At 37.5% G+C, this 17,342-nt stretch overlaps 2 protein-coding genes and 1 pseudogene across 2 annotated transcripts; 2 read left to right on the top strand and 1 right to left on the bottom strand.

Moving 5' to 3' along the window:
• Window positions 1–427: 427 nt before the first annotated feature.
• LOC122027890 lies at window positions 428–11,006 on the top strand. Its single transcript, XM_042586906.1, has 10 exons — window positions 428–764; window positions 1,579–1,622; window positions 2,090–2,204; window positions 2,309–2,435; window positions 3,873–4,558; window positions 5,598–5,868; window positions 5,942–6,221; window positions 7,973–8,134; window positions 9,885–10,364; window positions 10,442–11,006. The coding sequence occupies exons 1-10, from the start codon at window positions 581–583 to the stop codon at window positions 10,721–10,723; spliced, it is 2,631 nt and encodes an 876-aa protein (XP_042442840.1). The 5' UTR covers window positions 428–580; the 3' UTR covers window positions 10,724–11,006.
• Window positions 11,007–11,143: 137 nt separating this feature from the next.
• LOC122027891 lies at window positions 11,144–12,132 on the top strand. The gene is made up of 2 exons (XM_042586907.1): window positions 11,144–11,816; window positions 11,885–12,132. The coding sequence occupies exons 1-2, from the start codon at window positions 11,326–11,328 to the stop codon at window positions 11,934–11,936; spliced, it is 543 nt and encodes a 180-aa protein (XP_042442841.1). The 5' UTR covers window positions 11,144–11,325; the 3' UTR covers window positions 11,937–12,132.
• A 96-nt stretch (window positions 12,133–12,228) lies between these two features.
• Window positions 12,229–14,497, bottom strand: LOC122027892 (annotated as a pseudogene).
• Between the last annotated feature and the right edge of the window lie 2,845 nt (window positions 14,498–17,342).

Raw genomic sequence — 17,342 nt, 5'->3', positions numbered from 1 at the left:
TGCCTCGTCAACCGTCTGACGTGACGCGGGATCCACACTACTCTGCAAGTCAGCATTTTATTATTATTATTATTATTAATTTTCAAGTAATGTAAAAATGCTAATAAATATTCTTAAATATTCTTCTCGATGATTGAATGGGTATTTAATTTGAAAAGCATAGATCGAGCTCTCAATGTCGAATAAATTCACTTCGATCGGAAGAGAATTATTAATTAAATTCACCTCGTTTTTGTTAGATAATATTTCAAGGGGAAATCCATCAATATTTGTTAATAAAAACAAATATATTTTAAGTCGATAAGTAAATTGGAGATCTAGCGAGATCAGTGTTGATCGTTACGCTACTGTCTGCATAGTCTCCTCTAGCGGATCAAGATAACGCGGAGTTAAGTATTCTAATGTAGGTAGGTTATATAAATTGTAGCGTTGCGATTGAGGAAGAGAGGGTTTTGGCCGCCGGAGATATAAGACCCGCATCCGACTGCTTTGGATTACCCTTTTCTGCTTTGGAGTAACAGAGACTGTAAAGAGGGCGGAGAGGAAGGGAAGGGGAGAGAGAGAGAGAGAGAGAGAGAGGATGAGCGCAGGCGGAGCCAGGGGCAAGGGGGAAGGGCAGGCGGCGGCCGCGATCCCGTCGGGGTCAAGGAAGTTGGTGCAAAGTCTGAAGGAGATCGTGAACTGCTCTGAGGCCGAGATCTACGCCATGCTGCGCGAGTGTAATATGGACCCTAACGAAGCCGTCCACCGCCTCCTCTCCCAAGGCGCGACCTTGTTCCCCTAAAAATCCCTTCTTCTCGGCTTAACTTTGTTCTTTCGATTATTCACGGAATCACGCTGTTTTTGTGGTTTCCTTCGGGGTCTACTTGGTAGGGTTTGGGATGGAAGTGTCGCTCGATGGCGGTACTTGATGCCTGCAGTTTTTTTTTCCTTTTGATCTACGAAAAAAGATCCGGTCTTGCCAGTCAGTTTTGCCTCTTCTTGTGTGATTTCCTTAAAATTGCTTATTTTTGAGTTATTTTGCTCCTTTTTTTTTATTAAACTAGAACTGGTTAGTCAAGCGCAGATGTATAAAAGATTATTGAGCTATCCCCTACAGCCTGCCCTCAGTTCAGGTTGCAGGCTGCAAATTGCCTGCATGAAGCAGGAATAGATAACGATCGCAGTAGCCATGCATTAGTGAATCTGTTCCTGGGCCTTGTACACACTGCCCGTCTCACTATGGGAGCCTTGCCTTAACCGTGAGGAGGGGATGCAAGGGGGATAGTGGCTGCCTTGAAGTCCTAACCAGGTAGCCATACGAGAAGGTGCGGCTGGATCATCTCCTTTTGAAGGAGAGCAGCTGTTGCTTATGCTTGTGAAAATTTTGGTTCCACACTGCTTCACATCCCAAAAGAAAAGCTAGCTATGTCCGACTTGAATATGGAAATCTTCTTTTGTTTCTTGACAGCACAATAAGACAAAGCTCATGAGCTTATTATCCTAGATCGGAGCAAATTAGTTGATAGGATCCTTTTTTACTTCCCCATACTGCAGATACTTTTAACATTCATCTAAATATCATTCATTTTGTTGCAGATACATTTCATGAGGTCAAGAGCAAGCGTGACAAGAAAAAGGAGGTTGGTCTATATGTTGTATGCTAATTAATTATGACATATCGTTCTGTGGAAAACCACATGTGATCTAGAACGAGGGTTCAACTTTTGTTAAGGATGCCTTATTCAGTATTTCATGTAGCCTCTCTAACTGTTCATAAATCTATTGCCATTGGTATTATTCCTTGAGTTATTACCTGTCCACATTTCACCATCTAGTGCTACCATTGGCTGTTATTGATACATACGCACCATGTTTGTCTCGTTCTTTACAATCTATTGACAAATCTTTTACAAGTATGAATTCATGGATTGTTGGTTTACTAATTAAACTTGCCTAGATTTTCTTGTCCCTAACTTTAGTTTTACAAAAAAGGATAGCCCGGTGCATGAAGCTCCTGCTAATACACATTAACATATTCTTTGTTGAGCTCCAACAAACATGAATTTCATTGATTGACTGTCATATTTTTTTCCCCTGTACTCTTTAGATCAGAGAACCACCAGAATCCAGGTCCCGAACAGTGAGCACCAATTCAGGTCGTGGATCTAAAGGTGGTAGTGACCGTGGGGGTCGTGGTACTTCTTCCCATTCCAGTTTCACTGGTATGATTGGCATCAAATCATTACTATTTGTTTTTTGATAATACTAATTTTTTGCATTTATCTTTCGCTTTTCTTACTGGCTTCTTTTTTCTTTGAATTTGTAGATTACGGGGCTGCTAAAGGTAAACCTATAAACAAGAAAGAAAATGGTGGTAGTGTTGCTCCTGTTTTGTCAGTTGTGGAATCTGCAACAGTACCAAACATTCCTACAAAAAGACCAACAGTTCAAAGGTAAGTTCTTCCTCAACATATTGAATTTATACTTCCCTATTCAACTAGATCAGGATTGCTTTGTTTTTCTTTGTAGGATTATCCCTGTTTTTGATGATATTGGACTTCATGAATCTTGTAATTTGTATTTACATGATTATTTGAATTTGTGAATTACTCTTGCTTAGCTTGGTTGTTGGTAAGAGGCCCTTGACTGATTGGTTCCTCTTGCATCTCATAATCTGTCATATTATTTGGTTCCATGTAAAGCGCATTGGAAGAATTATAATGACATTGGTCATATTGCTGCAAAAGTTGTACTTTTATACTGTATGATATTTTCTCTATTAGGATGCTATCATCAAGCTGTATCAGTCCCAATGTTTCAGGGTTGGCTGCATGAATATTGTCCCTCCACTGAACTTCATCCACGCCTATATTGCTGTATATATGAATCCCTTAAATCACTTTTATTACGTAGATACAATTTTCTTTGCTCTTCCTCTACCTCTTGCACTTGTAGCTCTATTATTCTTGTATAATTTTAAAATTTATTGGTTATTGTTGAAAATGTTCATAATGTTAACCTAACTTTTCTCATTTTATCATCTATACAAATTATTATAGTTAAGTAGCGTGTTAGATAACTTTGATTGAATTGACAAAATTCCTTGTTATTTGCATTATAAGTTAATACAGCTATTGCACTCATTTATTATGATGCATTTAAAGAGTAGCTGACCAGTGCTATCTAAGAGACGCCTAATTAGATAGGATGCCAATTAATTGGTAGCGATGCTCATCAGAAAATATACTCCAATATGATCTTTTGAATAACTGTTGAAGATGGTCTCAGATAAATCAGTGTGTAGTCTGTTTGCATAGTGATTTTACTGCAAAATTTATATTCTAGATTAGCATCATATCATGTCCTTTGATGTTATGGTTAGCTTGTTGGATCAATAATTTATGTTTTAGAATTTATAATTATAAAATTTTATGAAAATCTTCATACCATTTAAATCTATCTTTTCTCATATTATCTCTAGACAAATCATTGTAGTTAAGTTTCTTGTTTACTATCTTTGATTGAATTGAAGACATTCTTTGTTAGCATTATAAGTTCGTACAACTATTGCACTCATTTATTATGATGCATGTAAAGAGCTGACCAATGTTATCTAAGAGATGCCTAACTAGATAGGACACCAATTAATTGATAGCCATGTTCTTCACTTTGAACTGAAAATATACTCTAATATGATCTTTCAGGCAACTGTTGAAGATGATCTCAGATAAACCACTCTGTTAGTGTAGAGAATTTACTGCAGAAATTTAAATTCTCAATTAGCATCATATCATGTCCTGTTATGTTATGCTTAGCTTGTTGGTTGGTAATTTTTTTTTGGTTCTTTGGAGTCCCTGTGGTCTCTTACTCGTGGCCTTGTTTTCTTGCAGCACGCCTGCTTCCATGGGAAATACAATGCATGCAACAAATTTTGTTGATGCAATTCCCACACCCATGCAATCTTCATCTGGCTTCCAAAATAATTGGTTGGGGAAGCCAGGACATGTTTCCATGGCTGATGTTGTCAAGATGGGCAGACCTCAAGGGAAACATCCAAGCATGCCTGGTATTGCAAGTGAAAAGCTGTACTTATCACAAAATGCAGCAATGTTAAATGGATCACATCAAAATGAAAAACAAATCCCAGTTTCAGTTCTGCCATCAGAATCAAAAGAGAGATTAGACTCTTTTCAGGAATCTACCCATCTTGAAGATATTAACCATGGCCTTGGAACTGCTGGAGATCAGCATATTTCTAACGATGGATGGTCCATACATGATGAGCAACCTACAGATACCGTGTCAATTTCTACAGAGATAACTGGCACTTCAGCAGCTTATGTTAACCCATCATTAGCAGCCCCTGCTGTGGTCAATTCTGGTTCTGACTTGCATATAGACTCTTGTTTGCAAAATTTCCAAGACCCGGATGAAATGTCTAATGATAAACCTCAGCCGATAGAATCCATACATGTAGCAGAGAGGAAGGAGGATGCCGAAACTTCCATAGATGGTTCACATTCAAAGAGAATAGATGCTTACCAATCTGAAGATTTTGAATATGATCATCATGAAGGTAAAAGTTGAAGCTTGCCATTGTTCTTGGTTCCCATACATCTTTCCTGTTTTAATTGGTCTTCTAAAAGTGCCATACAATTGCTTTAAAATTGAGGGTAGTTTAGAAATTATAGTTTTGGTTGTAAAGTTATTTCAAACAGGTTAAAATAAATTCTAAGGGCAATGAAACCAGCAAAGAATATACATTCTACTTGTCTGTCTTGACAATTGAAACTTGGAAGTGTTTAATAGATCAAGAAATAATGAAGTAAGTTATATAAAGTTTCTAACTGAAAGTCAAATACAAGTGCTTATGCATTCTTACCAGTTATGAGGTAAGACAAAAATAAAAGGTTATTTTAGCTAAAGGAGGAATTTGAAGCTGATGCGATGGATTATGAGGAAAGAAAAATAAGATATTATTGTTTGTGAACTGTTATTGATGCTAGAGCAATTTTTTACAAAATAGGTTAAAATGGTATCAACAAATTAACAGACTTTTAGAATCTTATAATTAGATAAGTTCAATCAAATAGGTTTAATTGTTTAAGGAGTGAATTGCCAATGAGATAATATTACTCTTAACTTAATGAAATTAAAGATTCATCTAACTCTGGCACCTGAATACTTGTCTTGTAGCTACTATACAAAATAGTGAATTTTTGGTTGTTTCTACATAGTCAGCTCATATGGTCTTTTGACACTATCCTAAGGAACAGTTGATTCAGACCACTTATTTCACTAGTGTATCTTGACTAACTTTATTTATGATATTTTCCACATTTTCCACTCTTTTCTGCATTTGAATTTAAACTTCTATTTATTTGAAAGGCAAAACATATGTTCTACATCCAGTCTTTATATAGAAATTGACACTGTTGTCTTCTGCTGATGAACATTGACTGTTTTTATTGTGGATATGATAACAGTTCACTTTCTAGTGGAGAAACACTATTAATCTCACTTATAGTTGGTAGAACAAACTTGATGCTTGAAACATGCATTTTTATCCATACTCTTTAGAATTGTCCTTGATGAGAAACCTTTTCCTGTTTCAGCTGAGGATGGTGCAGGGATTTCTCAAACTGCCGCAACCTTGATACAATTAAGCATACATGAGGAGACCAGCACAAAAACTACCGAGGCTAGCCCTGCAGTAATTATCCCTGACCATCTGAGGGTTACTAATGCAGATTGTGCCCATCTGAGCTTTGGTAGTTTTGGTTCTGGTGCATTTTCTGGATCTTTTCCATCAAACCCACTAGCCAGAAACTTGGAAGTGGCCCCAGCTATAGACGATGCTTCTAAAATCGATGAGTCAGATGCGAGGTACTAGTAGCACTTTGTCATCTTTTTGATCTTACAAATTGTCTTATGTGACTTGGTGCACATCTTTTGGCAGAAATCTTGAGTACTATAACAATGGGCCGCATAAGTCTACTGTCTCCGAGAGTGTGGCTTCTACATCTAAAACTGCTTCAGAGAATCTTGATGTGACTTCAATTTCAGAACCGGAAGTGGTGAGGAATCATCCACTGGATGTCACACATGGGCTTCAAAATGAATTTTCATCTGTTTCCAGTTATGGGTTGCCAACCTCTTCACAGCCAAATGCTGCAACTTACACCTATCTTCAAGGAAATTCACATATGCAAAATATTTCACCCCTGTCAAATTTAGTGGTGAGCATTTATTCATTGTATTGTTTTCAGCTGACAAACTCACTGTTTTGATGATTTATTTGACTTTGAAAGAAGATGGTCCTTGGTGTTTGTTATACCATAGATGTTTTCCTGATGTAGATTTTGTGAATTTTCTGTTCACTAACAGTAAATATCTGACATCTGTTTCTACCATGTCTTTCTCCTTGAAAAACATTGTTTTTTTTTTTTACCAAAAATCATATATGAATCTTCCTCAAAGGTAATCCATAAATAGTAAAGATGATGAAGTTATTGTTTCTTAGAGTTACTTTTTATGATGATCAACCTCAGAAATTCTGTTATATCTCAGAGGTAGTAAATTGTGAGGAACATGCAGTCTTATATCAGTTCTCTTGGTTCGAATATAGTAAATTACTGATGTAGTCATCTTTTTAGTGGGTTCTGGGAAAAAGGAGGGAAAAGTTTTTTTACAATTTTGTGAATTACTTCAATGCTTCTGGATGTGGCTATTACTGAAATTAGGCTAGATGGGATTGGCCACTATACTACCAGTATGTGCCATATTGAGGATCAACCTAGAACGTCCCCCTGAACTGTTCTCTTTTCATCATTAAGGTTGTGTCCCGGACATTGTTCTGAATGGCTAATCTATGGTGTATACTAATAGTAGATGGTGTGCGCTGTCCGGATAACCTCCAAATTAGTGTTGCTAGATACAAATCCCAGAAAATGAAAGATTCAGAACTATGATGCAAATTTTGTCATTTGATAAATGGATGAAAATGTCTTAACAGGTAAACTTATATTATAAATTGGCTTACTGTTTAACAAAAAAAAGGATAAAGAAAAATTATTAATGGACAAAGTGGTTCTGTTTAATATAAAAAAGACTTTTCAATGTTGCATATTTCATGGATCATCTTATACTTAACACCCATGTCTTGGGTGGCCACTATAGATCTTGGGTAAATATGTTTTACTTTTAGACGAAGAAGCTGCCCCGCAGTTGGGGTACCACAAAAGAGATCATTTAGATTATTTAAGTGATTTTGCAAAGAAGCAGGCTAGTACAGCAACAATCTTTGATATATTTTACTTTCACGAGGTGAATCGAATATAGTTGAGGTTGAGTCAAGTAGAGTTGAAGGTGCAAGGGATATTGATCACAAAAGAGATCATTTAGATTATTTAAGCGATTTTGCAAAGAAGCAGGCTAGTACAGCAACAATCTTTGATATATTTTACTTTCACGAGGTGAATTGAATATAGTTGAGGTTGAGTCGAGTAGAGTTAAAGGTGCAAGGGATAGAGGGAGACAAAAGAAAATTCTAATTAGTTTAGTAAAAAATTGATTCTATATTATTTATGAACAACCTTTCTTAGAATTGAATATAGTTGAGGTTGTTGGGTGAAGCCTCTCATGATTTACCTCCCTTCCAGATAGTGGGGGGTCACCCTGAAGGGGCCTCCGAGGTGACGGTTTCACTTATGTTTTTCACGAAATACCCTTTCGTAGAGTGTACTATGAGGGATAAGATTCATATGTAACTGACCTAAAATTATCTGGATTAACACAGCTTACCAGTTGTGTGATTGCAATGATTTGCTAAGACAAGCCCTTTTCAAGAGTAAATATATGCTGATTGCCTTTGACTTATTATGGTCACATAACTGTTCATGATGATTCAATATTTAAAATTTTTGCATTACAATTCATTGTCTTCACTTGCAAGAATTATTTGTAGTTTTACAAAGTATTCCTTCTACAGCAACCAAATGCTCTGCAAAACAATATATTAGCTGCAGCAAGCAACCCACACCTTCGGGATTTTGATCTTCACTTGTCTCCCTTGCTAATTAACCAGTCATTGCCGACAAATTATGGTGCTATGGTGTCATCTATTGGTGGACCAACCAATTCCATGCCTGAGGTAGTTATACACTGTTTCTAATTTATCTGAATTGTTGATTCACTGAGAATTCTTTGGTTCTGTTACCAAACTTTATATCTGTTGATGTTAAAGTGTGTGTGTTATACATGTGTAACAAATGATTTTCCTTATAATTATAGGTTTAATGGAACATCAACATATAGGGCATAGTGAATGATTTTCCTATTATTAACTTTTACCTAGAATCAATCTAAGACCTTTTGTTATTATTATTATTATCTACATTAGTACTAGTGTTAAATAATCTAATCAGTCATATTCAAGATGAACTTCTTTATTGCATATTGTTAACAAAGCTACTGTGCTATTTGTTCTACTATTTAGAGATGGATCTATGAAGTTTAACCCTCCATTGAATTCTATGCAAAACTGCCAACACTAGTAAAATTTAAACCAATTTAATTACTTTTTTGACTAATCAACTAGAGTTTACTTTGCTCTTCCTTTACACAGGGTATCTTAAATTTCAACCAATTCAACTCATCTAACAATAGACTTCGGACATACCATATCAACTGATTTTCTCATATTTTGTTATCTATTGTGTTCACACCTAATTTTTCATGGATAATGATATTTTTTGGTTTTATCTTTCCTATTTGCATCCATCTTAATGTCATCATGTCTGCTATGAAATGGATTTAATTACGAAAAGCAAGAAAATTGTTAAGATGAATGAATATGAAATTTTCCTAAATAGAATTTTGATTACCTCGAATCTATTATTCAGTGGAAGACAATACTAATGAAACTAAGATAGTGGGTAGTCAAAATGTTGAAACGTTTTTGCATTCTTGTGTGGTCACTTATGCCCTTAAGATAGAAGAAAATTTTTATAAGACTGATACAATTCATCATAATTTATGGATCAGAGTTCAATTTTAAAGCATGAACAAAATGCCAATGTAGCAAAGCTAGAAATGTGAAGGTGGATCCACAGCGTTCTCAGTATATTAAAAAGTTGAAAATATTACTTTCTCATTTCAGTTAGATGTAGCTCAAATAAATAATAAGATGAGAGATGGATTAAATGGTAGAGACATGTTCAAAGAAACAGTTTAAATGGTATAGACAATTGTCAAAATGACCAATAAATTTTATATGACAAGTTGAATAGATTAGAGTTTAAAGGATGTAAGGGATAGGGTAGGTTAAAAGGAAGTTTAGTTAACATAGTTATATTGGCTTGCATGGAGTTCAAATGAAGAGATAATAACTATGTCGCTGAATTCAGCTGGTTGGAATATCTCATTGTAAATCATGGACCTGGCTTACATTTTCACACCTAAAATCAAAGGTTAACAATTCTTCATTTAACAAAAAGGTAAAATATTTACCTGGTATGATTCTCTTTTTACTATTTGGTCATGGAAGCCCTTGTTTGTTTCTTGTGGAGCACTAATAATTGTGATATAATCTACAGAGATATGTTCTGAATTGTTCAACCCTCTGATTTCCCTTGCTCATTGAATATGATCCCTGCATCTTCTGGCTATTTTCTGCTGAATCAGTTTATAAGCTTGTGAATAGCAATTGCTCTTTTTTTTTCCCTCTATGTTCCATTCTGGTACAGGGATTTCTGTAACCATGCTGAAATATTTAATGTGCTACTTATCAAATAGCTACTGTTTTATCAGTGGATCAGCAGCTAATACCGCAGAGTTTTATTAATTTGTGCGACATTCCATCTAATTTCTGGATGCCTAACATTAATGTCTTCTATCTTCAGACTATGAAGCCTGGGATGTTTTCTAACCCCCAATCAGCTCCACCATCCTTGCCTGCCACCACTGTGCTACCGAGCCCTGCACTCCCTCAAGGTCTTCCTGTTCACCATTACTCTCAACCAGCACTTCCATTAGGGCATTTTGCAAATATGATAAGCTATCCCATTCTACCTCCGAGCTATGCATACTTGCCTTCTTTGCAACAAACGCTCTCTCCAAACAGCCTTTTCAATCAATCTTCAGCTGTACCCAGTGCTGGCATAGAGTACTCACAACCACAGTACAAAGGCAGTTTATCTGTCACCAGCTTACCTCAGGCTTCTGCTTTACCCTCTGCCTATGGAGGATTTGGAAGCTCCTCCAGCATTCCTGGAGGCTTCAACCTTAACCATACGACTATGGCTTCTAGTACATCAATCGGATTCAACGAAGCTCTTAACCAGCAGTACAAAGAAGTGAGTCACTATCTGGCTCTTCAACAGGTAATCACTAATTTCAAGCATAATAGAAATATTTAAGTTTCCAACTACTACTATGAATTCATCATTGTTTTTACCAGAATGAGAACCCACCTACCATGTGGATTCATGGTGCTGGTTCAAGAACAATGTCACCTCTTTCATCAAGCAGATTCTACAACTATCAGGGTCAAAACCAGCATAGTGGGTTCCGTCAGGCTCAGCCACCATCACAGCTCAGTGGTTTGGGCTATTCGAACTTGTACCTCTCCCAAGGAGGTCCTTCGAGGGAACATCAGCCGAATCCTGCCGAAGTGAATTTGAATGGTTCTCAGACTACGCAGTCTCAGTCATCCAGCCAAATCTGGCAACACGGCTACTAAGCTGTCTCCTTGGCCCAAGTTTTTTTGGGTCCTGAAGGAATGATGCATGGTCGGTCGCTATAAGTTGATCGCATGCACACGCTAGTCGGACGGAGCATTCAACAACTTCTAGGATGCTAATGTTATCGAGCGAGTTTAGGCACGTATATTTTAGAGTTCGAGTGTGATTTTAACGTGTGATCACGTGGACAATTTGGACGGTATTGTTCTTTCAGATGATAAATCCTTCGCTGTGGAGACTTTTGTGGACTTTTCTAACAAAAGCGGTTCTACGGTTCTGTTACGTTCGTGCCTGCTGATTTCTTTGATCTGGTGCTTTTAGGAACATGTTTTTTGGTATTAAGACACCCTGGACCAGGAAATTTTCAGAATTTTCAAAAAGGACGAGGATTGCGAGTTCCATTATCAAGGTCTTCTTCATGTTTTATGTTTAGTTGTGAGCTTACAAGATGGCAAGACGATCGAGTCACTTTTTCCCTTGGTAGCAAGCTCCCATCCCATGTAACTCACGGGTGGTCCTTGGAAGCCACGCGCGCGACACGGCCACTCTCACAGCTCGTGCAAAAGTACGCGCTCCACTTCATCTTCTACCATGCTACTCGATGCTCCTCCCCCACCGTCGCTACCAGACAAATGCGCACAGCAGCGACATAGCCGTTGCGGTCGAACGTCTCCATCGCCTTCCGTTTAAATCCATCACCCTCGGCCAGAAAATCAAACGCCACTTCGGCACCTCACTCTCTACCGCCTCGGGCAACGGCAGCTATGGAAACAAGATCCTTCTCTCTGTCTCTGTTTCTGTTAATCCTTTCCTCTGCTTTGCTTCCAGGGGGGACTACAAAGTTGGTACAGGGACAGAAGACTTGGTGCATATCGAAGCCTTCCTCGGACGATGCGACACTGGCGGCCAACTTGAACTACGCGTGCTCACAGGTGGACTGCAGCATACTGCAGAGGGGCTACGGTTGCTTCTACCCGGACACGCTCATGTCGCACTCTTCCATTGCCATGAACCTCTACTACCAATCGCGCGGCCGGAACTTCTGGAACTGCTACTTCAGGGGCTCCGGCCTCCTTGTCACTACAGACCCCAGTCAGTACGGCGCACTCGACTATTCACTCAATTTACAACCTCCTGTTGCTAACATTTGGACGATGCAGGTTTTGGGAGCTGCGTGTACGCGTATGGGTAAAGAGTAGCAAGGAAAGGTGACAACATGTGCTTGGTTCTGATCCACAGTTTGTCGGATGCGTCGGTGATTCAGGAGTCTTTTTTTTTTTTTTTTTTGATTCGTGCGTTTTCATCACTGTTCCGGAGTTTGTCTTTTGGTGTGATCGAGTTTGTGATGGAGAGGCAAGAGATGCTTTCTTGGAAGTCTAGTAGCTATGAAACCATAAACTTTGTGTCATAGTTCAAGTTCATCCTCAACTAGCAACATATGAAATTATATTAAAGTAGAAGATAAATGCTAACATTCTATTAAAGTGCAATCAAGAATTCCAGGGTGAAGTAAATATCTGTACAATAAACTCTAACTCAACTAGCTTTTCATGAACTTCCAAAAACGTTTGCAATCCTTCAGAAGTTCAATAGCTTCGTCGAATTCCAACATTATTTTCTTGATCACTCGAGCTGTACCCCGTGTGGGATTCTATCTCCATGTTTCCTGCCTGGTGCCATCTGTTTCTCCAGTCCTTTTCACAGTTAAGAGCAACATGAGCATTTCAACAATGTAGCTTAATCATATATAGTGTGCTTTCTAAATACCTCACGGTATGGAACTTCATCTGCTTCAAGCATTCGAACAACCTGGCCCATCGTAGGTCTCTTATCAGAATCAAGATCAACGCAACTTAGAGCAACCAAAAGGGTGCTTTTAAGCGCCCGGATAGCTGGTTTTGCTACAAGATTTGGATCCACTACTTCTTCAGCCCTCCTATTCCCATCCATCATTTTGAGCCAATCAACTAAATTCACCTGGCAAGGCAACAATGAGTTTGAAAATGAATTCTCCTTATATTTAAGGTTTTAATTCAACTCTATGTTCCATCTTCATACCTCGTTCGCCGGCCTGCCGTAATCCACAGGATACCTACCAGTAACTGTCTCCAGTAACAGCACTCCAAAGCTATAAACATCGCTCTTCTCGTTTAGAAGACCAGTGTTAGCATATTCGGGAGCCACATACCTGAGATCCAGCCGATGTGAATCTTCAACTTATATAGCAATTTATAAAATCTTAATGCTGCCAAACCTAGAGAAGCATACATGAACAGCCTACTTACCCAAATGTTCCCATTACTCTAGTTGCAACATGGCTTTTATCTGAACCCAAGAACTTAGCCAATCCAAAATCAGATATCTTCCCGTTACATTCACCATCAATCAAGATATTGCTTGATTTAATATCTCGATGCACAACTTTTGGTTCAATAGCTTCATGTAGATATGCAAGCCTGGAAAACATTCAGTAAATTATATTTCTCATAAACATGCCACATTGCATGCTTGAAGAAAGGTTAAAAGAAAGGTTATGTTTCTCTAATGTATCATGCTTGAAGTTACACTTACGCCTTAGCAGTGCCAAGGATAATCTTCATGCGATTCGCCCAATTGAGTACACCATGTCGACGCATGGCTCCATGTAACCACTGCTCTAAATTGCCGTTATTAACATACTCGTACACAAGCAACCTGCAATATATAGAGTAATCAAGATAATGAGATTGATCACATTTTACTTCATAGTAATTTACGGGCTGAAGTCACAGTGATCATGGTGAGTGAAATATGTGAATATCTGACTGCACTGGAGTTAGATTCAACATGAAGGAAAAAGAAAATACAAAAGAATTGGTCATTGAATGTTTTCACCTATGAATTCCTTCAATACAATATCCCAAAAGCCTCACTAGATTCTTGTGTCGAACATGACCAATGGCTTCCACTTCCACTCTGAACTCCTTCTCTGCCTGTCCCCTACATGATCCAGCCAGTTATTTTAGAAAAACAGTAATTGCATGAACCAAATGAATAGAAAGATGATGATGTCAAGTTGTTGTGATGGTAATGACCTAAGCAATATGCGAACTGTTCAACTTACAGATTGTTTAGAAGTTTCTTGACAGCAACCTGAGTTCCATTTATTAAACGGCCCCAATAAACAACTCCATATCCTCCCTCCCCAAGAACACTCTCTTTGGAGAAACGATTTGTAGCAAGCTCAAGATCCCTTAGAGTAAACCAGTGACCCCACCCTAGATGTGAGGACTCTGGTAGTCCAGCCAAAGGAGATGCAGAAACAAGTGCATATCCAGAATACGTTTTTCTAGTGGGCCCTGAGATTCCTTCATCACCTGAATGTGAACTCCCTGCTCTGTCATGGTGGTCTATTAAGCTCATCTGACTCATGTTATCAGCATCACTCGACTTGCTCATGGTCAATTGTGCAAGTGTCTTTCCCAAATCCATACCAGTGATTTTGTCCCGCGGGAGGAAGAAAGGACCTTCCCTGTCCTGAAGAGTTTGTGCAACGCACTGATTACCAACTCTGTCAACTGTGATTTCCTTTGAGATATTTGGTATTTGTGAGATTGGTAAGTCATTAAAAGTCCTTCTTGTCTTCCTCTTCAATGTCAACCATATGGATAAGATAGATAGAATGAAGACGATCAAGACACCAACGCCAATGCCAATGATGACCCAAAGTCTCAGACCAAAAACTGGCGTCTTTTGTAATAATTTCGCGCGCAATGAACTTTCAGATGACATCTCTGATTCTGGAAATGAAAGACCACAATATCAGTGATTGTTCCAAAATAAATTTGCAGAAGACCTCGTTGAAAGTATGAATCATAAAAGCTAATTGCAATTTGATGTCATCCTGAATATAACCCCTAAATATTAATAACGTTTTCAACAAGAAAGATAGAGATTGGCCTGTAAATGACCTAAGAACAATAAACTCGCAAGAACAGGAAGGGCAATTCTCAAAACACTCAAGAATATTCAGGCACTAAGAGCGCAGAAATACAAGAGATTATGAACAAAATATACAGAACAAAGAATCTTGTCATTCAGTGTCCACCAAAATATTACCCGGAACAAGCAATCACCTTCAAAGAGAGAAGGAAACTAAAACGAGGAAAAAGATGATCTCTTTTGCTATTCCAATTTACAATCTTTCAATCAACAACATAAAAAATACGAAGAGAGAACTCTTCCACGCCCAAATGCCACTAGAGTGCCATCAAGGAACGTGAAAGAAAAAAACTATAAAGAATGACCAGCCAGGTACCAATCGAACTAAACAAAAAACTCCTTTTTTTTTTTTCAATCTCGGAGAGACCGGAAGGAGAGAGAGAAAACTACCACGGCAAAAAAGCTTGACTGTTTTTTCTTTAATAATGTTATTACTTAAGTCGATTTATTTATATAAGTTATTTAAAATAATAATGGAAAGGATAAATAAGGCATATAATTATAATAATTATAAACATAATAATATAATAGAATTGAAAATATTATTTTTCCTATTTGATTCATGTCGATCTTGGTTGATTATGTGCCAAATATAATAAATGTAGAAATCAATTAGAGATTATTTCTATTATTGTTATTAGATAAATGTAGAAATAGATAAATGTAGAAATAGTATTGTGATGGGAGAAATATAATAAATTTTAATTGATTAAAATTAATTAAAGATTATTTTTATTATTATCATTAGATAAATGTGGAAATGAGAGCGCGATGGGAGAGAGAGAGGATGGGTCAATGTGGAAGGCAAAACTCCAAATCCACCTTGCTTGTTGCCATTGTTGCAACTCGAGTTACCATTTCACCCTCCCACCTTTCTTTCCAAATGCAATGGTTCTCTTCCCATCTAGGGATGTAAATGAACAAAACGTTCGTGTCTTGGTAAGAGCTTGTTTATGTTCGTTCAATATACATAAGATTAATTAAACATACAAGCTTGAACAACTTGTTATGCTAAACAAACAAGCTTGAACACATATGTGTTCAATTCGTTAACGTTCGTGAATAATGTTCGTGAACAACGTTTGTGAACAATATTCACGAACCATATTTATTAATAAAATTTTTTCAATATGCTAAATAAATAATATAATATAATAAATAAATAAATTAAATTATCAATTTTAATAACCAATCAAACAATTAAAAGTTTCAAAGAATCAAACAAGCTTAAATTGAGAGTTTGATAATATCTAAACGAACCAAGTTTAAACCAAACTCAAGCCAAATTCGAACCAAGCTCAAGCCAAACTTGAATTGAGAGTTTGATAACATCTAAATGAACTAAGCTTAAGACAAGTTTTAAACAAGCTCAAGCTCATAAAAAATAAACCAAGCCAAGCTTGAACATTCATTTCAAAAGCTTGGTTCATTTTAAGTTCAGCTCGATTCGGCTCGGTTATCTTATCAAACAACCTTGAACACCTCAAAACTCAACTCGATTTGACTTGTTTACAACCCTATTCCCATTTTTGTCTCTTCAGGTGCTGAAGTGACCATCTCGCCCTTACAACGGCTATCTTAAATTGGTTCGCCTGTGTTACCAGCTTGTTGTTAGCAGCTCAGCATTTGTTTGCTAAATTATCAGCGTTTTTGAAGTAACAAGTTTCCTACTCTTGATGTAGACTACGAGTATAGAGAGATGGAACAGTCAGGTGACCTTGTGCTTGAGTTTGAAATAAGCTTGTAATTAGTACACCAGCTGTTATCCATTCTAAGTACTAATGCAAAAGTTAGGCTCAGAGATCCATGACGGCTTGTGTATATATTGAGTCCATGATCTTTTTTATTAGATACAGTAATTCATGTCAGATGCTGTGGATGTGTGCTTTATTCTCTGCATGCCATTAAAGAAGAGGCAAATTCGGTATATGTTTATGAGATAGAGGTGAAGAATTATTAATTAGATTAATCTGAAGGCAAGGCAGACTTTGCTGACATTACTTCATAATTCAGCCTTGGATAATAGATACTACACAGACAATTTAACCATATATGGTTTCTGAAATCCTCCTTTCCAACTTTGCCATAGTTGATTTATTTATTATTTAGGGACCTTGTTCTTTCTTCCTCAAGCATGACCCGGAGGGAGCACGTTAAACAATTGATTGGCTGTAGTCCCGAAAAAAGGACTTTTGTTCTGTCCTCTTCCTCTGCCTTTTCCTCTTCATAAAAGCTGATGAATTGATGCTTTGAAGGAGATGTGAAGAAACTTCCATCTTCCATCAACGTCTTTATTTTTCTTCTTCTTTTCTAAAAAAAATATTACTTTTTATATTCACCTTCACACCATGGATTCTGACCATGCATGTGATAATATTTCTGGCTTGGCGTTGGCTCTTGAACTGTATAGAGTGCAATCCATCACATGCCGCCCACAGTCGAAGCAAATTGAGCTGTGATTCTCGCGAACAGCTCCCAGTGGCTAATGGGACAAGTCGATGGGCTAAAAAGGCAAAGGTTTGGACATGAATTCGATGAGCCATGCGCGAGACAAAAGCACGCCCTTTGCCACTTGACAAAGGCTGTCTTTTTCGATCCGTTTAAGTTGGCTAATTGTTTCTCTGTTCTTCCAGAAAA

This window comes from Zingiber officinale, chromosome 10A (genome assembly GCF_018446385.1).
Source record: "Zingiber officinale cultivar Zhangliang chromosome 10A, Zo_v1.1, whole genome shotgun sequence".
Classification (NCBI taxonomy): Eukaryota; Viridiplantae; Streptophyta; class Magnoliopsida; order Zingiberales; family Zingiberaceae; genus Zingiber; species Zingiber officinale.
This window is presented reverse-complemented; position numbering and strand designations above follow the sequence as displayed.

Excerpts from the sequence above, each read along its gene's own strand:
- LOC122027891 (XM_042586907.1), top strand. The coding sequence starts at position 11,326 with ATGCTCCTCCCCCACCGTCGCTACCAGACAAATGCGCACAGCAGCGAC. Across the intron at positions 11,817-11,884 it reads CCTTGTCACTACAGACCCCA|GTTTTGGGAGCTGCGTGTAC; the intron begins GTCAGTACGGCG and ends TGGACGATGCAG.
- LOC122027890 (XM_042586906.1), top strand. The coding sequence starts at position 581 with ATGAGCGCAGGCGGAGCCAGGGGCAAGGGGGAAGGGCAGGCGGCGGCC. Across the intron at positions 1,623-2,089 it reads AGCGTGACAAGAAAAAGGAG|ATCAGAGAACCACCAGAATC; the intron begins GTTGGTCTATAT and ends TGTACTCTTTAG. Across the intron at positions 4,559-5,597 it reads TGAATATGATCATCATGAAG|CTGAGGATGGTGCAGGGATT; the intron begins GTAAAAGTTGAA and ends TTCCTGTTTCAG.